The sequence below is a fragment of the Vulpes vulpes genome, chromosome 3 (assembly GCF_048418805.1).
Source record: "Vulpes vulpes isolate BD-2025 chromosome 3, VulVul3, whole genome shotgun sequence".
NCBI lineage: Eukaryota > Metazoa > Chordata > Mammalia > Carnivora > Canidae > Vulpes > Vulpes vulpes.
The window spans coordinates 93,030,949-93,054,067 of NC_132782.1; the positions used below are offsets into that span (position 1 = coordinate 93,030,949).

The 23,119-nt window shown below is 44.4% G+C and overlaps 1 protein-coding gene across 1 annotated transcript; it reads left to right on the forward strand.

Annotated features, from left to right (window-relative positions):
• Positions 1-203: 203 nt before the first annotated feature.
• On the forward strand, positions 204-22,822 carry LOC112929193 (eukaryotic translation initiation factor 3 subunit C). The gene is made up of 21 exons (XM_072753552.1): positions 204-339; positions 444-583; positions 1,956-2,021; positions 2,123-2,312; positions 2,955-3,080; positions 3,279-3,333; positions 3,460-3,569; positions 3,963-4,090; positions 10,538-10,697; positions 11,080-11,183; positions 11,630-11,771; positions 11,976-12,101; positions 12,234-12,327; positions 13,131-13,321; positions 13,536-13,760; positions 18,594-18,957; positions 21,804-21,963; positions 22,056-22,121; positions 22,211-22,298; positions 22,392-22,554; positions 22,652-22,822. Exons 2-21 carry the CDS (start codon positions 483-485, stop codon positions 22,732-22,734), a joined length of 2,742 nt encoding a protein of 913 aa, XP_072609653.1. The 5' UTR covers positions 204-339; positions 444-482; the 3' UTR covers positions 22,735-22,822.
• The last annotated feature ends 297 nt before the right edge of the window (positions 22,823-23,119 follow it).

The window sequence follows — 23,119 nt, forward strand, 5'->3', positions numbered from 1 at the left end:
GCCCTAGCTCCAAAACCTAGCAGCTCAGCATTACGTGGGAGCTTTATAAGAAAGTAAACTCCTGGCCCTGAAACTCTGATTCCGCAGGTGGTTCGTGCGAGTAACAAACCGCGACAGGCTTCTCCAGGCACCGTCCCACCTGCCAAGGTTACGTCAAGCCTGCCACGCCCCTTCCGGCGCGAAGACCGCTGGGAGTTGTAGTCACCAGTATAGTTCGTCAGTCTCCCGGAAATGACGTAGAGGTCCCGCCTTCCTTCTTTTCGTATTTCCGCTGTTGCGGCTTCGTGGTGTGGCTCGCGAGCTCCGACGGGTTGTGTTTCTCAGGCCTTGGCCTTTGAGGTGGGGACGCAAATCGGGGTATTTGCGGGGAGGGTGAGAAGTAGAGGTCGGGAAGTAGCGACCCCGGCCCATTCTTGCGGTCTGTGACTCCGGCTTTCCCGCAGGTCCCGCTGCGCCCGCCGCAGCCTCTCAGCGCCGTCGCCATGTCGCGGTTTTTCACCACCGGTTCGGACAGCGAGTCCGAGTCGTCTCTGTCGGGGGAAGAGCTCGTCACCAAACCTGTCGGGGGCAACTACGGCAAACAGTGAGTGGGGGGGCTTGCGCCGCGGTGACCGGTCGGGGAGTGCTCGGGAAGGCCGCGTATGTGGGAAGGGAATGGAGGAGGTGGCGAGAGTTTAAGGGACCAGAGCAGTGTCGAAGGGACAACCTTCACGCTTCAGGGTGCTGTGAATTGTGGGAGTCCATCCGCCGGGCGCAGGGTGTTGGAGTCAGAAGAGATTTCGCGCTGGCTGGGTCTGTTGCATCAGCTTCGTAACTGGCCTGCGTGTTCACAGCCTCTGTACCCTCTCTCCGCTCGGCATCGGACTCCAAAAGTTCTCAGTTCCTCTTACCACCAAAAAAATCCTGCTCACAAGAAATCCAAAATGCTCACTTGGTATTTGAGAGCTGCTCGATGTGGCTCCTGAAGCCCCACCACCTGGTACTGAGGGCTGGCTCATCATTATCCATTGTCCTGTTTCTGATATTTACTGAAATGGCGTACTCCTGTCTCTGCAAAAAAGATTTTATTTGTTTATTCATGGGAGACACACACAGAGAGGCAGAGACACAGGCAGAGGGAGAAGCAGGCTCCTCGCGGGGAGCCCAGTGGGGGACTCCATCCCAGGACTCCGGACCTGAGTCAAAGGCAGACACTCAACCGCATCCCCTGTCTCTGCAAAATAAAAACTCTTTTCACTTTTTGAAACTGTAATGTTGTTTCTTGAACTTCATACATGCCACTTGCACATTTTCTATATTCTTGTGCCACTGTTTAATAATACATATACATATGCACATATATCTTCCGGAATATGATTTTTTATTATTGCCACAATTGGAAAAACCAACATCACTTACTTTAAAATACAAAATAATTGGTAAATTAATAAAACGGGGAGAAAAAGAATGGAGATATGGCTGTAGTATAGTCTTTCCTTACTAAAGAAACGTGCTAGTAGTGGAGGTGTTAAAAGCCATTGGGACTTTTTCCTTGCCCATGGCCTCTCACAATCTAGGAAACATTGCTTTCTGTGATTTAATTTAAGTACCACCTTCTTAAAGCCTTTTCCATTCATTCTAGCTGGAGTACCCTTTTTTCTTGATTTCTTTCAGTTCTTAGTTATTTGTGTCTTTGTGTAATTAGTTTTCTGACACAGAAAATAGCTTTATTTTTGAGAGGATGGAGATGGTCCTCTTTGTATATGTAACAGTGTTTGACAGAATGGCATACCTGAAGTAGGCTTAGATGAGTGAGTTGTATATGATGAGGTTTTGAAGAGGAAGCATTAAGGATAAGTGTGGTATGATGGCTTGAGTAATTTTGTTCTTTTGGGTTCACTGAGAAGGGAAATAGAGATCACTTGAAAAGACTGGAGCAAGGAAGGGAAGTTAATGGTGTCTGTTCTTTCAAACAGGCCGTTGTTGCTGAGTGAGGATGAAGAAGATACCAAGAGAGTTGTCCGAAGTGCGAAGGACAAGAGGTGAGGCCATGGGGAGGCCAGATCATGGGGAATCTCTGTAGCAGTAGTGGGTTTTCTGATGTTGGTGAGCACGTCCAATGTGGTTTTGGGCTCCAACACAGGTTTGAGGAGCTGACCAATCTCATCCGGACCATCCGTAATGCCATGAAGATTCGGGATGTCACCAAGTGCCTGGAAGAGTTTGAGCTCCTGGGAAAAGCATACGGGAAGGCTAAGAGCATTGTGGACAAGGAAGGTGTCCCCCGGTTCTATATCCGCATCCTGGCTGATCTAGAGGATTATCTTAATGAGGTATGATGCCTGTAGGTGAGAGAGGATCCAGAGGGGATTGTGGACCTGGGGCCTGGTCCTAACCCACTTCCAGGGGTCCTGTCTCCTCTTGGTTGTTTGCTATCCATATAGTAGTTCCTAGAGCCTGAGAAAAAGAGGGGTGAAGCAAGGAGAGTCCAGGACCTTTTTTGGTCAAGAATTTTAGTCCCTTATTTTCCTATTCTTGTTTGTGTTTTTTTTCCCCCCCTTTGGTGGTGAAATACAAAGGATCTTTTTTAAAAATAAGCTAATAAATGCAGTTGGTAAGCAGTACAGATGGTGTACAGATAGCAAAACTCATCATCATGGTTGTGGTGAAGCCTGAGATTGATTGATTGATTTATAAGTATTTTATTTATTTACTCATGAGAGACACACACGGAGAGAGAGAGAGAGAGAGAGAGAGAGAGAGAGAGAGAAGTACAAACATAGGCAGAGGGAGAAGCAGGCCCCATGCAGGAACCCCAATGTGGGACCGGATCCTGGGACTCCAGGATCATGCCCTGAGCCGAAGGCAGACACCCAACTGCTGAGCCACTCAGGTGTCCCATAAGCCTGAGATTTAGGTAATACTGTTTAGTCTCACATCCCTATTCTACTTTTTTCCCCTCTCCTGTCCTTTAGCTATGGGAGGATAAGGAAGGGAAGAAGAAGATGAACAAGAACAATGCCAAGGCCCTGAGCACCCTACGCCAGAAGATCCGAAAATACAACCGAGATTTCGAGTCCCACATTACAAATTACAAGCAGGTGAGGATGCTAGAGATAGACTTTCTGAACTGTGGGGACAGTGATCCCCCCCAAGAGAGACAGAAGAGTATTTGCAAATGGAAGGGGTAACTGGAGAAGGAATCAGGACACATAGCACTAGGGTGGAGGGGGAGAATAGGGAGGATGGGGCAGTGGTTGGCAGGCATCATTAATTATTCTCACATCTCCCTTGTTAAGAACCCTGAGCAGTCTGCGGACGAAGACGCCGAGAAGAACGAGGAGGATTCAGAAGGTGAGGGGGACCCTCACTACTAATGATTACGAGTTCACAGTCAGGGGATCCTTTGGCCTGCTTTCTTGGTTGCCCTTCTGCCTTATTCATCACACTCTCTCTCTTTTCTCTCTCCTTTCCCACCAGGCTCTTCAGATGAGGATGAGGATGAGGACGGAGTCAGTGCTGCAGCTTTCCTAAAGAAGAAATCAGAAGCTCCTTCTGGAGAGAGTCGCAAGTTCCTCAAAAAGATGGAGGTAAGAGCCACAGTGAGACTATGAAGGGTGATTTGCCTGCCATGGACCATTCTCAAGTTCCTGGGGGAAATGACGACTGACAGCCCTAGGATTGGGAGAGGTAGGGTTTAGTGGAGCCTGGTTTGAGAACAGGCTTTGTCTTGGATTAGAGCACTGAGTGCCCTGAAACATGGGGCAGTAGTTTCAAGACCCCACTCTGTCCCCCGGAGAACTGTGGGTCCCTGGAGCAAGTCTGCACTTCTCTCTGGGTCTTGGTGGCCCAGTCCAACTCTTCATATGATCATTCTTGAGTATCTACTCTTATTCTGCTCCCGAAAATTCCTGGGACTTGTGCGGGCAGGGAAACCAGTCAGTCTCCAGCCTTTTTCCTGCTGATGCTCTTATTTCTCTAAGGATGATGAGGAGGACTCAGAAGATTCAGAAGATGATGAAGACTGGGATACAGGTTCCACATCTTCTGACTCTGACTCAGAGGAGGAAGAAGGGAAGCAGACAGTGCTGGCTTCAAGGTTCCTTAAAAAGTAAGGAAAAAAGTGGTGCCTTGGGCCATAGTGGGGAAGCGTAGGAATCCTGCAGTCACCTTTTTGTTGAGAAGCCTTTCTTACTCTGTGTTCCACTTGACTGGTCAAGCCCAGGAGGCAGGTATATCTGATGTGTTTGTTTATAGCATTTCTGACACCATCTCTGCGGGTTTTTTTTTTTTCCCTTACACCTACCAGTTCTCCAACTTTCTGGCCATCAATGTGGTGTTCCACATGCAGCTCAGTCTGAAACGACCCAGAGTTATTGCCAACCCCACAGATTAAGGGCTCAGCCCTACAGTACTGCCCCCACCTAAGAAACCAGTGGCAAGGGGATCCCTGGGTGGCTCAGCGGTTTAGCGCCTGCCTTTGGCCCAGGGCGCAGTCCTGGAGTCCCAGGATCAAGTCCCATGTCAGGCTCCCCCCAGGGAGCCTGCTTCTCTCTCTGCCTCTCTCTCTCTCTCTCTATGTCTATCATGAATAAATAAATAAAATTTTTTAAAAAAATAAACTATACACTGGAAAAAAAAAAAAAAAAAGAAAGAAAGAAACCAGTGGCAAGACCCAGGTTTGGCTCTTGTACTTCTGACCAACCAGCTATAAATTCCGAGTTTTCACAACTCCCTCCTCAGTTTCTTTTTTTTTTAAATTTATTTATTCATGAGAGACACAGAGAGAAAGAGGTTCCATGCAGGGAGCCTGATGTGGGATCGATCCCGGGACTCCAGGATTGCGCCCTGGGCCAAAGGCAGGCGCTAAACCGCTGAGCCACCCAGGATCCTGCCCTCCTCAGTTTCGATAATTTGCTTGAACAATCCACAGAACTTGAGAGAGCGCTCTACTTGCTATTACCCGTTTATTTTAAAGGGTACGTACAACTCAGGAAGAACCAAGTGGAAGAGATGCACAGGGCATGGTGTGGGAGAACAGGCACAGAGCTTCTATGCCCTATCTGGATGCACCACACTCCTGGCACCACAGTGTGTTTAGCAACCACGGAGCATTCCAAACGTCATCATTTGGGGATGCTTATAGAGGTTTTATTAAAAATGTGTGATCAGTTAAGTCATTACTCACTGATTGCTCTGTTTTCAGCCCTTGTTTCTCTCCTAGTCATGGTGAGGCTGAAAATTCCAAACCTCTGATCATGCAGTGGTCTTTCTGGTGTGTGTGGGTGTTGTCCTCTGCTCCCACCCCACCCACCCCAGCCAGCAACCACTGATTTGCTTTCTGTCTCTAGATAAATTCACCCTTTGTAGAGAATATAATGTAAATGGAATCACACAATGTGTTACGGTAATTGAGAGGGATTTGGCTTTTCACTCAATAATTGAGGTTAATCCTATCTTCTATTTTCTTTCTCACTGACTTTTCTACTTTTTAAGCCATGTCTAGATTGTATTCTTTTTTTCCCTCTTAGCGTGTTTCTCTCTATTGGTTTGGAAGTTACATGCTATCCTTTTAGAGATTACCCTTGATATATATTTTAAGCCAGTGAAATCTTATTTTGTATACTTAATTAAAAAAAAATTTAGAATTAGATTGAGTTAAAATTCCATTTGACAGGTTCGGTCAACGATGGCATCCTCAAAGGTCTTTGACATTGAATTTGACTTTATGTCAAAGAATAATTCAGAGACTGTTTTACTTGTGTCACGAAACCAGTTTTTTTTTTTTTTTTTTAAGATTTTATTTTATTCATGAGAGATGCAGTGAGAGAGAGAGAGGCAGAGACACAGAGGGAGAAGCAGGCCCCATGCAGGGAGTCCGACGTGGGACTCGATCCCAGGTCCCCAGGGTCAGGCCCTGGGCCAAAGGCAGCACTAAACCACCGAGCCACCAGGGCTGCCCTCGAAACCAGTTTTTAAGGTTGATTTCCAAACCAAGACAAAAGCAAGATTTGTATAAGAGGAAAAAGAACAAGGAGAGAGAAACCACAGATGGTATGGGAACAGTGAATTTTGATCACACGTATTTTCTCATTAGCTAAGCCAGCCAGGGTTAGTGTTAGTTGTGAATGGGTTTTCTAGAAGCATAACCGTCTGTTTCCATAATGTCTGCCAAGATCTTTTTTCAGTGTCTCCATATTAAACCAATCTATACTTTTTTCTTCATCACATTTTTTCAGCTTTCATTTTTTTTTTTTTTGGTTAAAGGAATGGGTTTAATCTCAAGAGCTTCTGTCTCTTTTTGGTATGGAATAAGGTTGTCTGGCAACATTAAGGGACTTGGACATTAGGTAGTGGATTTGGGCTGAAAATACGAGGATAATCACAGATATTATAAGAAACACTAGAGCTTTTGTTCTGTTTAATTTTGTAATCAGGATAAGTCTATCTATGGGAATGCCTTAAGGAATCCGTTTAGTGAACTTTTAAATCGCTTTTCTTTTTCAAGTGGTTTTTTCTTTTAAAGATTTATTCATGAGAGACACAGAGGTAGAAAGGCAGAGACATAGGCAGAGGAAGAAGCAGGCTCCATGCAGGAAGCCTGATATGGGACTCCATCCTGGGATTCTGGGATCATGCCCTGAGCCAAAGGCAGACGCTCAACTGTTGAGCCACCCGGGTGTCCCTTCTTTTTTAAGATTCTAGTGCGAGCACCCACGCCTGGGGGGAGGATGGAGGATGAGGGAGAAGCAGGCTTCCCTGCAGGGATCCCAATGCGAGGCTCAATTCCAGGACTCTGGGATCATGACCTGAGCTGAAGGCAGACATTTAACCAACTGAACCACCCAGTTTCTTCCTCTTCTCCTCTCCTCCCCTCCCCTCCCCTCCCCTCCCCTCTCTTTTCTTTCCTTTTTCTTTCTTTTCTTTCTTTTCTTTCATTCACTCATTCATTCATTCATAGAGAGGTAGAGACATAGAGGGAGAAGCAGGCTCCCCACGAGGAGCCCGATGCGCGGGGAGCCTGATGTGGGACTCAATCCCAGGACCCCAGGATCATGACCTGAACCAAAAACAGACATTCAACCCCTGAGCCACCCAGGTGCCCAAGTGACTATTTTCTTAATTGCCATATTTTTCCAAAATATTTCTCCAAGTGCAGTAAGATGTTACTCATTGAATATCTTTATTATGGTCTTGGCTGACTCTTACGGGTTTTACTTAGGATTAATTAATTCTTAGCTAAGGAAGTTATTAGTGTGAGTTTGGGGCTAAAATGTTGATTTACTATATAGACATTAGAGGTAAATTACTGGATCACACATTAATATTTCCAAATTTGTAGTTGGGGTGGTAATTCTTAAGTACAAACTGATAAAATCCAGTGTTTTGGATCTCTTCTGATAAAATATCACATTAGACTTTTTTTTTTTAAGATTTTATTTATTTATTCATGAGAGAGAGAGAGAGGCAGAGACACAGGCAGAGGGAGAAGCAGGCAGAGAGAAGCAGGCTCCATGGAAGGAGCCCAACATGGGACTTGATCCTGGGTCTCCAGGATCATGCCCCAGGCTGAAGGTAGCACTAAACCACTGAGGCACCCCGGAGGCCCTCTAATCCACTTAGACTTTTAATCAGATGCGAGTGTTGGTTCACCACCTTGGGTGTTCTGAGAGTGAAATCTGAAACCAGCCCCAGTATCTGGCTGGCAGGGAGAAACCAAAGAGAGAGGCAGACGGCTGCAAGTGGCTGGTTTAATAAGCAAGGGAACTAACACATGAGACTTTTCTTGGAAGCCACAAGGCTAGTACATCTTCACACCCAACCACCAGAATCATAAAAGTTTATATAGAGGTCTTTACCAGGCAGTGTCAAATATACAGTCCGGATGGTTTTAACACATTATTCACAAGGTATGTTTTTGAAACAGCCCCCGGGATAGGAATGATGGGCAGAACATACATCCCAAGGACAGGGCAGAAGGTGAGGGGCTTCCTGTTGCCAATGGCCAACTCAAGGGTCAGCCGGCAGTCGTGTCCTCTTGATGCCCTTCAACAGTGAGCAATCAAGATTTGTTTGAAATTTAGATTATATTTAACTGTTGGTAGAGTCAGCAATAGAGGAAAAAGGCAAAAAAAAAGGTTAAAAAAGAAGAGGAAGACACGTAAAATTTAAGTGTGTTGTCTTGAATATGACCCTTTATTTGAAGGATGTATTGGAGGAAGTTATTTACCTCTGGTAGCATTATTGACCTGTGGAATTTCACAGAGATGCTGCCTACTACTAAGAGTTAACTGGCTTCTGGAGGCCATTTTGTGTTTGTGTATGTGTGTAGACCTTAGGATAAATCTCTGGTGGGACTGAATGTCTAAATTGTTAGGATGCTAAGCAAGAGTATATAGGGGCTCTAGTCGGTAATTGTTAAGAGGACATGGAATGATCATTTTCAGCATAGTTTTTAGGGCTAACTTCTGTTGGTTGTCTCTTAATATCTTTAGTCTTTTGGCTACGTATTTATTTATTTTAAGATTTTACTTATTTATTTATGAGAGACACACAGAGAGAGGCAGAGACACAGACAGAGGGAGAAGCAGGCTCCCTACTGAGCACAGAGCCCGATGTGGGATGATCTCAGAACGCCGGGATCATGCCTAGAGCCGAAGGCTCAACTACTGAGCCTTCCCTCGGCTACATATTTTAATAGAAGTTTATTTGGTGATGTCCCACTGGAAAAGTAGCTTGCATCGATTTGATGTATAACTGAGAGCATAAACATTAGTTTTCTAATTTCTAACAAGATGTAAATATACCAAGGTATAATCTATCAAGCCAAGTTTTAGTCTAATTAGAATTTCATAGGGTGAAAATGACACCTAGCTGGCTCAGTTGGTGGAGCATGGAACTCTGAATCTTGGGGTTGTGAATTTGAGCCCCATGTTGGGTATAGAGATTACTTAAAAATGAAATCTTGAAGAAAAAAAGGAATTTCATAGGGTGAGAGTTCATTGTCGTTTTTGAAGTGTGAATCCTGATATCCTTATGGCTAGCAGTAAAATTTTAGGCTAGAAACATTAAGTTCTTTTGAAGTTTAAGCAGCGTCGATTCTAAAATTGCAGTAGGATTTTTGATCTTCTCAGAGCTTTAGGGATATGACCAAGAGGTTTCAGTTTAGCAAATGTTTCGTGTTTGCAAAGGATTTTCCTATAAAGTGAGCTTTTGTCATTAAAGAGAGTATTGCAGTAGTACAGGGGAAAAACCTGAAAACTGTGGGGTTATGGCATACGTTCTTTGGCAAGTGGAAAAGTTTGATCCAGCTAGCAAATTTATAAACTATAACTAGGGATCCCTGGGTGGCGCAGCGGTTTGGCGCCTGCCTTTGGCCCAGGGCGCGATCTTGGAGACCCGGGATCGAATCCCACGTCGGGCTCCCGGTGCATGGAGCCTGCTTCTCCCTCTGCCTGTGTCTCTGCCTCTCTCTCTCTCTCTGTGACTATCATAAATAAATAAAAATTAAAAAAAAAATAAAATATAAACTATAACTAAAACACGTTCAGACCTTTTAAGCAGTTAAAATGAAATTTATTTGTAGATGTTTAAATGGCAGTTGATGAGGATTATAACTTGAGTATCGAGTTTGTCTGGAAAGATTTGTTCATCAGTATATGAAGTTTGAGATAATTTAGAAGTATTAAATATTTAAGTATTCAAATCTGGAAATGGTTTCAGACACCAAGTGGTCAAAGACCACTTTGGGATAGCCAGTGATCTTTCTGGAATTTGTGAGGGAATTTTGTTGTCTTGAACAATTGTTTTTTAAATTCAGAATTTAGTTTAATTCTCATAAGGGGAGAGGAGCCAGTCTGGGAACAGCAAATTTTTTTACACTAATTTCGAACTGATTAGTTGGTAACTGGTAAAAAGATTAGAATAGAGCAACTAGTATTAAAAGAATAACTGGAAGAACATACATTTTTTTTTTTTTTTAATTTATGCCATAGAGAGGGATTTATTCTTCCAGGAAATAAAACTATAGCACTCTAAACTATTTAGAGCTGCAATTCCATCCAAGATTTGTGTTAAGATTTTTCTCTTCACTCAAAAACAAGACTCCAAGAAAAAAAATCGCTCAGGGAAAAAAGTTGAAAGCCCTCCAAAATTATTTTGTTTACATCTGGAAATAAAGGCAGATGTTACCACTTTACACTTACGGGTTGAGTTTTCTCTGGAAAACCTGAGAGGTTGGCTGTGCGGCGACATGGCAGGCTGTTTCTATGTCTACAGTGGCCAAATTGACCCCTCTGCCTTATTAGACCAGGCCATACTGTTCCTTTCATAGGATTTTCTTAGTGGGTATGATACGGTGACAGGCCTTGGTAAGTATCTGGCAGATTCACATGCTTGATAATCCTTGCTTTGGTTATGGTTATGGTTAACTCTAGCTTACTTCTAGAGTGTAATTTGAACCCAGGGCTTGATGGAGAAAAAGAGGAAGTTCATGGGAAGGAGACGCCTCAGGTGGAGTGGGGACTGGTCTTTCATCATCTGCCATGTCTCCTGGCAGGGCCCCCACCACAGAGGAGGACAAGAAGGCAGCTGAGAAGAAGCGGGAGGACAAAGCCAAGAAGAAGCACGATAGGAAATCTAAGCGCCTGGATGAGGAAGAGGAAGACAATGAAGGCGGGGAGTGGGAAAGGGTCCGGGGTGGAGTGCCCCTCGTTAAGGTGAGGGCTTTAGTGTTGTGGTTTTTGGTTTTTTGGGTTTATGTTTTTGTTTTTGTTTTTTTAAGATTTATTTATTTACTTGAGAGAGCATGCATGTGCGCTTGAATGGGGGAAAGAGGCGAAGGGAGAGAATCTTCAAGTAGACTGTGCTGAGTGCACAGTGCAATGCAAGGCTTGGTTCAATGACCCAAGAGATATGACGTGAGCCAGAACCAAGACCTAGACGCTTAACCAGCTGAACCACCCAAGCACCCTGGGCTTTAATATTAAAATGAATTGGGAAGCTGTTTGGGAGAGATTTCCCCCTAGTTGGTTTGGGAGAAAAGTTAGGACAAGAATGGGTTTGTATCACCTTGTACATGATAGTACATGTGTTGCCTAGGAGAAGCCAAAAATGTTTGCCAAGGGAACCGAGATCACCCACGCTGTTGTCATCAAGAAGTTGAATGAGATCCTACAGGCACGAGGCAAGAAGGGAACAGATCGGTAAGATTCATGGGCCTGTGAGATTACAGGGTGAATGCTCTTTTTTTCTCTAAAACATGGATGGAGGTTGGTGGGAAAATAGCAGTTTGGGAAGATTTGTGTGTGCTACTGTTGAAGGAATGGTATACTTGGAACATACTTACATACCTGTCCATTTTCTGCTGTTTACTCTCCTTTTGATCTTAAAACAGTCACTTAAACTTTGGGGATTATTTTCCCAACTGTAAAATGGGAATAATGCTCACTTTCTTTAATTGTTTGGTAACTGAAGAGGATGGCAGATTGTTAGCATTATTGCTGCTTCTGTTTGGAATTTATAAAGGAGAAGCAAGTATGCAGGTGGTGGGAATGATGCCGCCTTGCTGTCTGAGGAGGGCATGCTGCATGACAGGAAAGGGTTTTTTTTATTTGTCTCTGATGCCTCACCCTTTTCTGCTCCTTTCCAGTGCAGCCCAGATTGAACTACTACAGCTATTGGTTCAGATTGCGTCTGAAAACAACCTGGGGGAGGGCGTCATAGTAAAGATCAAGTTCAATATCATCGCCTCTCTCTATGACTACAACCCGAACCTAGCCACGTACATGAAGGTGAGGGCAATGAAGAGGAGCATCCCAGAGCTGAGCTGATGGGTTGGTTGCGGGGGCCGGGGGGGAGGGGGATGCTGGTATCCTAAAACTCGAGGGCTGTGGAGGCCGTCTTGGTAGTTGACTGGATTCCTGATGAAGGGGCCCTTGGGAGGCCCCTGCTGCTTCCGCCTTCATGCCTCTGACGGCCCTCTGCTCTCTTGACAGCCTGAGATGTGGCAGAAGTGCCTGGACTGTATCAATGAGCTGATGGACATCCTGTTTGCAAACCCCAACATCTTTGTTGGAGAGAACATCCTGGAGGAAAGTGAAAACCTACATAATGCTGACCAGGTAAAGAGAAATTGGAGGCTAATTGGAGGCGTATATTGTCTGTCTTGGGAAGGCTCAGTGAAGACAGAGGGGTCGAAGTCTGGCACTGAGATCTGGGCTAATTATTTGCTCCTCCTTTACCACCGCCTTTAGCCACTGCGTGTCCGTGGCTGTATCTTAACCTTGGTGGAACGAATGGATGAAGAATTTACCAAAATAATGCAAAATACTGATCCCCACTCCCAAGGTAAGTTTAGGCAGGCATGGGCATCAGTGGGAAGGTGCAGAAAATAAAACTAAGGATTATACTGACAGGGTGTCTGATGAGCCAGCCCTTCCTTACCCCAGAATCCACATGGCCTGGGAGGATGCTAGGCCCCACTCCCATAGCTTCTGATGCAGTAGGTCAGCGGGGGATGGAGGGTTTGCCTCCAAATTTTGCGTTTCTTACATGTTCCCAGGTAATATTGCTGTCTGGGGACTGTACTTTGAGAATCATTGCGGTCTGGCTTCAGTCCACTTTGCTTGATTGGCTTGGATTAGAGGCATTTGGGTTGGAGGAAGTACAGGATATTTACTAAGTGAAATATTAATACCCACATGTGCCTACTGAGTCAGGGCTACAGTGGTGAGTGAGGCAGCCAGAGGCCGTTTCCTCTGATGGAGCTTAGATTTCAGTCCTGGAGAAAGACATTTCAACATGTAAATAAAATGAGGCAGTTGTAGATCATGTGCAGGGTGCATTTGAAATTCAAATAGGGACCTGTGATAGTGGGAGACAGGATAGCCACTGTAGGTAATGGTTGAAGAAAACATTTTAAGGCAGGGGCCATCTGAGATAAGATCTGAATGAGAAGGAGGACTTAATCAGGGGAGGAAGTAGCAGAAGAGCTCACGGACAGGAACAGAAAGGGAGTGTCTGGGGAAGAGATGGTGTTTTCAGGGCACAGTGAGGAGACTGCACATGGGTAGAGGTGGCTGGACAGTTCTGGGGCAGAGAATGGGGAAAGCCAGGTGCCTGGCTGAGCAGAGGGGGGCTTTCCCCGCCAGAGTACGTGGAGCATCTGAAGGACGAGGCGCAGGTGTGTGCCATCATCGAGCGTGTGCAGCGCTACCTGGAAGAGAAGGGCACCACCGAGGAGATCTGTCGAGTCTACTTGAGGCGCATCCTCCACACCTACTACAAATTTGATTACAAGGCCCACCAGCGGCAGCTCACCCCCCCAGAGGGCTCCTCAAAGGTGAGTCTCGGGAGAGGGATGACATCTGTCTGGACTTAACGGCAGAATCTGTTCCCTGGGAATTCTCGGAGGTGGAGTCGGGAGGGGAGCTGGGAGGGACAGGAACAGGGCTGGATGGAGCCTAGCCTTTGGTTGTGAAGCCTGAGCCAGGGTCTCTGCTCTGCCGGATCTTTTTCTCTAACAACATCCTGCCACTGCTCGCCCTCCCCCGCAGTCTGAGCAAGACCAGGCAGAGAATGAGGGCGAGGACTCAGCTGTGCTGATGGAGAGGCTGTGCAAGTACATCTACGCCAAGGACCGCACGGACCGCATCCGCACGTGTGCCATCCTTTGCCATATCTACCACCATGCCCTGCACTCCCGCTGGTACCAAGCCCGGGACCTCATGCTCATGAGTCACCTGCAAGACAATATTCAGCATGCGGACCCACCAGTACAGGTAGGATGGGAAGGAGGCACTCTGGCCCTGGTAGCAAAGGGAAGAACAAGCCAGGCTCCTGTCCATGGTCAGAATAGCTCAACCAGGTTAGCCACCTCTCTGGCTGGTGGAGATATGAGTGGACACTTGGTCCTTCCCAGATGCCACCATTCTACGATCCTTCTGCATGTTAGGGTATTGTCCTGTTCTGATAACCACTAGAGGTCTCTGGGATGGAGATTTGGGTTCCATTAATGTTTATTGTCCCTCCTGTGTATCTGGTTGAGAGCATTAGAAGGTCTTTTATTATAAAAGGAGAGAAAAACCTTAAGTTGTTAAACTAAGGAAAGGCAGGACCCAGATGTGGTGTGGTGTGTTGGGACATGACAGCAGGACTACTGACTGTACATGTGGTAGTGTCGTGGGGACATTTTCACATGGGAGGGTGACAGCCATATCTAAGTTCAGGTCTAGTAAATGTGTGTTTCAAACAATGAAGCGATATTGACACTTAGAAGTATACACATTGTGAACCTGAGGCGAGCCCATGTGATGGCAGTTTTTATTTTTATTTTTTTTTTATTTTAAAAAAATTTTTTTGTTTTTTTTTTGTTTTTTTAAATTTTCATTTATTTATGATAGTCACAGAGAGAGAGAGAGAGAGGCAGAGACACAGGCAGAGGGAGAAGCAGGCTCCATGCACCGGGAGCCTGACGTGAGATTCGATCCCGGGTCTCCAGGATCGCGCCCTGGGCCAAAGGCAGGCGCTAAACCGCTGCGCCACCCAGGGATCCCGATGGCAGTTTTTAAATAGCATTCGCATTTGTTCCTTCTTATTCCAGTGCATGAATTTATCTCAAGTTCTTTTTTTTTTTTTTTTTAAGATTTTATTTATTTATACACGAGAGACACAGAGAGAGGCAGACACACAGGCAGAGGGAAAAGCAGGCTTCTTGCAGGGAGCCTGACCTGGGACTTGATCCCGGGTTTCCAAGATCACGCCCTGGGATGAAGGTGGCCCTAAACCACTGAGCCACCCGGGCTGCCCTATCTGAAGTTCTTGATCGGTTCCCCTCTTCATAGACTCCTGGTCTGTTTCCAGTGTGGACAGCAAAGCTGTCATGAACATTTATAAGCCTTTATGTTGCTGTACATTTTCTCTTGGGTAAATAGTTAAGAGCAAAACTGGTGTATCAAAGTGTAGGTGTATGTCCAGTTTCATAAGAATGAAACTCCTACCAGAATGTATGGGTATTATACGCCTTACCCATATTTTGCATTGTTGATCTTTTTCATTTAAGCCACGTTGGTGGTGATTTAATGGTATCTCATTATGGTGTTGGTTCGTAGTTCCCTGATAACCCCTGAAATCGACTACTTATTATTAGATACCAGTTCTTTGTCAGATAAACATTCTCCAAATATTTTTTTCCTGTCTGTGGTCTATCTCTTCATTTTCTTTTTTTGATTAATTAATTAATTTATATTTATGATAGTCACACAGATAGAGAGAGGCAGAGACATAGGCAGAGGGAGAAGCAGGCTCCATGCACCGGGAGCCTGATGTGGGATTCGATCCCGGGTCTCCAGGATCGCGCCCTGGGCCAAAGGCAGGCGCCAAACTGCTGCGCCACCCAGGGATCCCTATTCATTTTCTTTTTATTTTATTTTATTTTATTTTATTTTATTTTATTTTATTTTATTTTATTTTATTTTATTTTATTTTTTAATATTTTATTTACTTATTCATGAGAGACACAGGAGAGAGAGGCAGAGGGAGAAGCAGGCTCCATGCTGGGAGCCCGATGTGGGACTTGATCCTGGGTCTCCAGAATCAGGCCCTGGGCTGAAGGCGGCACTAAACCGCTGAGCCACCCAGGGATCCCTCCCTATTCATTTTTAATACCATGTCTTGTGGTGTAGTATAATTTCAGTTTTTTCTTTTATGCTTATTATTTTTGGGGTCCTATCTAAAGAAACCTTCACAGTTCGATACTTTTTTTTTTTTAACCCTTTTAAGTTCTTGAAGGTTTAGCTTTCACGTTTAGATCTATGGTTTTGATATAGGATATGATGTCAGAGTCAAAGACATTCTTTCCCCATCATACTGTTCTGGTGCCTTTGTGGAAAACCACATGAAAAAAACATATGGTTGTAAGTGTAAGTGTATTTTTGTTCTCTTCTGTTTCATTCATTCATTCATCTGTTTGTCTTTGTGCCAGTCCCATACTATCTTGATTACTCTGCCTGTAAGTCTTGAAGTCAGGTAGTTTAAGTCCTGCTTTGTTCTTTTTAAGAATGCTTTGGATATTCTGTAACTTTTGCATTTCCAAATAAATTTTAGAATTCTGACAGTTTCTACAAAAAACACCTGCTGGAATTCTATGGAATCTATAAATCAGTTTTGAGGGAATTGATGTCTTAATAACAACACTGAACCTTTCAATCATACCTCTTTGTTTCATTTTTTTCTTCAGTGTTCTGTGTAGAGTTATTACATGCCTTTTTTTTTAATACTTTATTTATTTATTCATGAGAGACACAGAAAGGCAGAGACACAGGCAGGGAGAAGCAGACTCCCTGTGGGGAGCCAGATGTGGGACTCAATCCCAGGACCCCGGGATCACCACCTGACCCAAAGGCACTCAACCACCGAGCCACCCAAGCATCCCTATTACATGTCTTTTAAGAAATTATTCCTGAAGGGGTGTCTGAGTGGCTGTCAGTTAAGCCTCTGACTCTTGGTTTCGGCTCCGGTTATGATATCAGGGTTATGAGATGGACTGGGCTGCATGCTGGGTGTGAAGCATGTTCCTATGCACCCCCCATCCCTGTGCTTTCTCTCTCTTTAAAAAAAAGAAAAAAATTATTTATGAATGTTATGCATTTCAATGCTGTTGTAAATGTAATTGGTTTTAGGATGCCTGGGTGGCTCAGTGTTTAAGCTTCTGCCTTCAGCTCAGGGTCATGATCCTGGAGTCCCGGGATCGAGTCCCACATCGGACTCCCTGTGTGGAGTCTGCTTCTCCCTCTGCCTGTGTCTCTACCCCTCTCTCTATGTCTCTAATGAATAAATAAAATCTTTTTAAAAAATTAAAAAAAATATAATTGGTTTATCTCATTTCCCAGTTGTTAATTACTGACATATAAAAATACAATTCATTTTTGTATTTTGGCCTTGAATGCATCTGTTTTGCTAAATTCACTTAATTTGTTTTAGTATTCTGTTCACCGGTTTAGCTTTGCTGCTGAAATAGTCATGTTATCTGCCTACAGACCATTTAATTACTATATCAGTCTTTATGGCTTCTCTTTTTTTCTTCTTTCTTTTGAAAGATTTTATTTATTTGAGAGAGAGAGAGTGTGAGCACGAGAGAGGGGCAGAGGGAAAGGGAAAAGCAGATTACCCACTGAGCAGGGAGCCTGAGGCAGGCCTGGATCCCAGGAGATCCTGACCTGAGCTGAAGGCAGATGCTTAGCAGACTGTCATCCAGGTGCCTCTCCTTTTTTCTTTCTTTCTTGATATATTGCAGTAACTCAAATCTCTAGTACTTAGTGCTACATAGAAGTAGTGAGAGCAAACACCTTGCATTGTCCCCTGTCTTAAGGAGGTGGTCAACATTTTACCACTAAGTATAATGTTAGCTGTTGATACACTTTCTCAGATTGACAAAGTTCTCTTCTGATCCTAGTTGACTGAGAAATTTTGTCCTAAATAAATGTTGAATTTTGTCAAGAGCTTTTCTCACATCTACTAAAATGATGCAGTTAAGTCTCCTTTATTGTGTTCATATGGTAACTATGATTTTAGATTTTTATATCAGCTTTTCATGCCAGAGATGTAGTCTACTTGATCATGATCTATTATCTTTTTTATTTATTGCTGGACTTTCTTTGCTAGTATTTTTTCAGGCTCTTTGCATCTATGTTCAGGAGTACTACTGACCTATATACTTTTAATTGTTATCAGTAAAGACTTTATCTGCCCTCCTCCCCACATCTGTACTACCTAAAATTTTCCCCTATCGTAATTTGTGACAAGTCCGTATTTTCAGTTGCCTCGGCTAGAAACTTTAGAGTCAAATTCAATTCTTGTTTTACTCTCAGATCCCTCATCTGATTCCCCAGCCATTTCTGTTCAGAGTCCATTTATCACTTCCACTGCTACCCTCTGATCTGAGCCACCCTCACCTTTCTGGTCTCTGCTTCTGGCCTTCTCTCCTTTCAGGCTGTCCTAATACAGCAGCCAGGGTTAACCCTTTAACTCAGGTTATATCTCTTATTTTCTCCAAACCTTCCTATGGTTTCCCCATCTTAAAAGTATTAATGCTTTTGGCCTAAAGGGCTGTGCGCTTGCCTATCCAGTATACGCTTACATCTTTACAGTTCTAGACTGATTCCTTGAGTACACCTGGTACAGCTCCTCCACGAGGCCTTTTTGCATTGAGTTTTCCTTTTCTCGAGAATACTCTTCTTACAGATACCTGCACGACTTGTTCCCCTTTTTCTGTCAGGTTTTTATTTAAACATTCCCTTCAAAATGAGGCCTTCCCTAGTTATCCTGCATAAAATTGTGAGTTCCCACCACCACCACTCCCTTCTTAACTCCCTTCTCTGTTTTATTTTTCTCCTTGGCATGAGTCTCCATCTGCATATTGTGGTCATTTTGCTCTTCATCCCCTTATCCCTAGAATGTAAGCTCCATGAGAGGATGGGGACTCATCTGGTTTGTTCTCTGTCCCAGCCGATAGCCTAGTGCTCAGCACCTCATAGGTGCTCAGTGTATATTTGTTGATTGGATGAGTAGCCCGCCTTGTAGTTACCACTTCTGAGTGCATTGTCCTTCATTCCCAGATCCTGTACAATCGCACCATGGTGCAGCTGGGCATATGTGCTTTCCGCCAAGGCCTGACCAAGGACGCTCACAATGCCCTACTGGACATTCAGTCAAGCGGCCGGGCCAAGGAGCTTCTGGGCCAGGGGCTGCTGTTGCGGAGCCTGCAGGAGCGCAACCAGGAGCAGGAGAAGGTGGAGCGGCGCCGGCAGGTGCCCTTCCACCTACATATCAACCTGGAGCTGCTGGAGTGTGTTTATCTGGTGTCTGCCATGCTCCTGGAGATCCCTTACATGGCTGCCCATGAGAGTGACGCCCGCCGACGCATGATCAGCAAGCAGTTCCATCACCAGCTGCGGGTGGGCGAGCGGCAGCCCTTGTTGGGTGAGTATGGGGCTCTGCAATGCAGCAGACTTTGCTCATTTGTCCCTTGATGCTTTTTTTAAAAAAATTTTGAGAGAGAAAGAACGTGCAAGTGAGAGAGAGCACAAGCAGGGGTGGGGGAAGGGAGAAGTAGACTGCCCATCAAGCAGAGAGCCCCATGCAGGGCTCAGTCCCAGAACCCTGAGATCATGACCTAAGCCAAAGGCAGACGCTTAACCAGCTGAGCCCAGGCGCCCATCTTTGATGCCTTTTTATTCAGAGGATTAAGAGAAGCTGAAGGGAATAATTTCACACAAGAGGATTCTGTTTGATGCAGTGACCTCTCTGTGTAGAACCTAGAATTGTCCTTTTTACTTAGTAGGCTGTGGGATACATTGTCTTAGCTTACAGATTAAGCTCCTTATTCTCTCATTCTCTCCTTTAGTCTCTTATTTCTCAGCATTATCTTTCTACCGAATATATGGTGTTACATATCCCTAGCATCTTTCAAAGTTCTTTGCAAAGTCCAACCTCCTCAGTCTCTAAGTTAAACTCTCCATGACCTGATTCCAGTGATGTTTTATTTAGCATAAACTCACACAGTACTTCTTTTCTGCCTGGCACTGTTTTAAATGTTTTATAGATAACAGTGCATTTAATTGTCATTCACAATACCCTATGATATGGGTATCATTATTACCTCCTTTTTTCCTGATTAAGAAACTGAGGCATGACATTCTGGAAAACAGTATGGAGATTTCTCAAAAAGTTGAAAATAGAGCTACCCAACGACTCAGCAATTGCACTATTTTTTTTGTTTTGTTTTTTTGGTTTTTTTTGAGCAATTGCACTATTATGTATTTATCCAAAGGATACAAATAGTAGCGATTTGAAGGGGCACCTGCACCCCACTGTTTATAACAGCACTGTCCACAATAGCCAGACTATGGAAACAGCCCAGATGTCTGTCAATGGACAAATGGATAAAGATACGTATGTGTGTATACATATATATAAATATATGGTGTATACATATATATATATATATATATATATACACACACACACACACACATACATCTATTCACACACACACACACTGGAGTATTACTCAGCCATCAAAAAGTGAAATCTTTACATTTGCAACAACGTGGATGGAAGTGGACGGTACTGTGCTAAGTGGAATAAGTCAGTCAGAGAAAGACAATTATCATATGATCTCACTCATATGTGGAATTTAAGAAACAAACCAGAGGATCATAGGTGAAGAGAGGAAAAGATAAAGATGAAATCAGAGAGGGAGACAAACCATAAAAGACTTAATCATAGGGAAAAAATTGAGGGTTGCTAGAGGAGAGGGGAGGTGGGGGGACAGGGTAACTGGGTGATGGACATTAAGGAGGGCACGTGATGTAATGAACACTGAGTGTTACATAAGACTGATGAATCACAGACATCTACCTCTGAAACTAATAACACGTTATGTTAATTAAATTTAAATAAGGTTTTTTTTTTTAAAAAAGAAACTGGCATGGGAGTTAAGTGACTTACCCAAGTTTAATACAGCTGATATGTATAGACATTTTTCTCTCAACCAACAAGACCCTTGGCATTTGAGAATTTACCATTGGCTCCTTTGATCACTTGTTGAAAACTGATTGATCAGTTCAAGGGTTGGGTGGGTTGTGATTTCACTAGGAAAGGAATTTGTTGAATTGTACTTTTCCTGTGGGGTTGATGCCTGGAAACACTTGGCAAGTGACCACACTTACTGTCCACAGCCATGTTCCCTCAGATCTGTCCTCTACTGGTTGTGTGCGTGGTTTTGTGAAGTGCAGGTACCCCTTTCACAAATTTGGTCTGCCTTAGGTAGTGAAGCTTTGTTTTATTTTAACTGGAAAATTTACAGTGAAAGGCTCTGTCTCCATCATTTAGGGCTCTCTGGCTCACTACAGTCCCTGCCTCTCTAATACTGCCTGGGATCAAAAGGCAGTTTCTGGGTAAGCTCTGTGCTACCCTTTGTTTTGTAGAGAGATATAATCTTTGTATAACTAATTCTTCCTTCTTTAAAAGTGGCAAAGTAGAAGCCAATCACAAGGGTTGAGTTCTCTTCCTTTTACTTATCTTATTCATACATTTCTCTTTGGGGCTGATCTCTTATACCTTTGAGCTTGCTCCCTGTTCTAGGGTCTGCCATGTTCATGTTTCTTTACACCTGCTGTCCATTCTAGTGGTAGAGTTTTGGCACTTTTGTTATCTACTCTGAATTCCTTTTACTTTTGTTTGCCATGTTTTCTTTCCCTGCTTTGTCTTTAAAGAAAAGTAAGCTGATATATAGACATAGTCAAAATCAAGAAGGTGGAATAAAGTTTGATAAATACACTTCCAGGTGAGACCCTAGAAATTTTTTTGGGTCAGGGTGCCTGAGTGGCTCAGTTGGTTAGGTGTCCAGCTCTTGATCTTAGCTCAGGTCTTAATCTCAGGGTCCTGACTTCAGTCCCCATATTGGGCTCCATGCTGGGTGTAGAGCCTATTTAAAAAAAAAGAAAAAAAAATTTAGGTCAGAGAATCTAAGAATCTAATGAAAGCTTTTACCTTGGGAAAAGGTACATAAGGATAGACAACGATTTTCCAGTATTTTCAAGGAGGGCTCACTAATCCCTCTGAAGCATGTCAGAGACCAATTTAGTCTAAATATTTTTGATATTAAGTGATTTATACAATCACATGGCTATTTAGTAGAGAGCTGAGAGAGTCCAAGTCTGGTTGTTTGCTCTCCTGTCCCATGTTCCTCCTTGAGCAGTGCTTGAGGCAGTAGCTGTGGTCCGAAGTTTCCCCTGGGCCCTGCCTCATTCTCAACCTTCCAGGTCCCCCTGAGTCCATGAGAGAACACGTGGTTGCTGCCTCCAAGGCTATGAAGATGGGCGACTGGAAGACCTGTCACAGTTTTATCATCAATGAAAAGATGAATGGCAAAGTGTGGGACCTTTTCCCTGAGGCTGACAAAGTCCGAACCATGCTGGTTAGGTGAGCAAAGAGAAAGGCCATGGTGGGTGGGGAAAAGACTGGTTGGTCTCCTTCCCTGAAGATTTCTACCCTCTACTCCCTTTTCCCCACAGGAAGATCCAGGAAGAATCACTGCGAACCTACCTCTTCACCTACAGCAGTGTCTATGACTCCATCAGGTAGGATGGGCCCCGAGGCAGTGGAGGTACCCCAGGTTTGTGGTCAAAGCTCCTAATTGTTCCCTGCTCTCTACCTTCTTTCTCCCCAGCATGGAGACTCTGTCTGACATGTTTGAACTGGACCTGCCCACTGTACACTCCATCATCAGCAAGATGATCATTAATGAGGAGTTGATGGTAAGGGCCAGGATGGTAAATGGGCAGATGACATCGTGGGGAGTTTGGAGTGGAGATTTGTGTCACATCCATTCTCTACCTCACTCCTGTTAGGCCTCTCTGGACCAGCCAACGCAGACTGTGGTGATGCACCGCACCGAGCCCACTGCCCAACAGAACCTGGCCCTGCAGCTGGCTGAGAAGCTGGGCAGCTTGGTGGAAAATAATGAGCGGGTGTTTGACCACAAGCAGGGTACCTATGGTGGCTACTTCCGAGGTCAGTTATTCTGTCCCTCTGCTCTCCCAGGGTTCTGGTCCCCTTCCTGCCTCTTCACCGTCATTCACGTCCTCCTACCCTCTCCTCTCCCCTCCAGACCAGAAGGACGGCTACCGCAAGAACGAGGGCTACATGCGTCGGGGCGGGTACCGCCAGCAGCAGTCTCAGACAGCCTACTAATGGCCTCGCTTCTGTGCCTCCGGCCCAGACCATTCAGCCTTTAAGTCGTAGACCACATCCTGAGTTATTAAAGTTCTGTTTAAAGTTGTTACAGTGCCTGCTTGTCTGCATGTCGCCATGGAGGTGGGTTGGACATGTTTGTTTGCTAATTATATTTCTGAACTTCTACCACATGATAGGCACAAGGCTTAGGATGCAGAGATGACTTATATGTATCCCAGACATCAGAGAGCCTGCAGCTCTTTGACATTTCACAAGAAATTGTAATAACACATGATAAGTTCTACCAGGGGTATGGAAGGCAGTGGATGTGTTGAACAGGATGTGACTATGAAGCATAAATATCAGGAAAGTGTAATGGAGGCAGTGGTGATGGTTGGACTTT

Coding starts and splice junctions, on each gene's coding strand:
- LOC112929193 (XM_072753552.1), top strand. CDS start 483: ATGTCGCGGTTTTTCACCACCGGTTCGGACAGCGAGTCCGAGTCGTCT. Junction 18,958..21,803: donor CGAGCGGCAGCCCTTGTTGG/GTGAGTATGGGG, acceptor TCAACCTTCCAG/GTCCCCCTGAGTCCATGAGA. Junction 22,555..22,651: donor CTATGGTGGCTACTTCCGAG/GTCAGTTATTCT, acceptor TCTCCCCTCCAG/ACCAGAAGGACGGCTACCGC.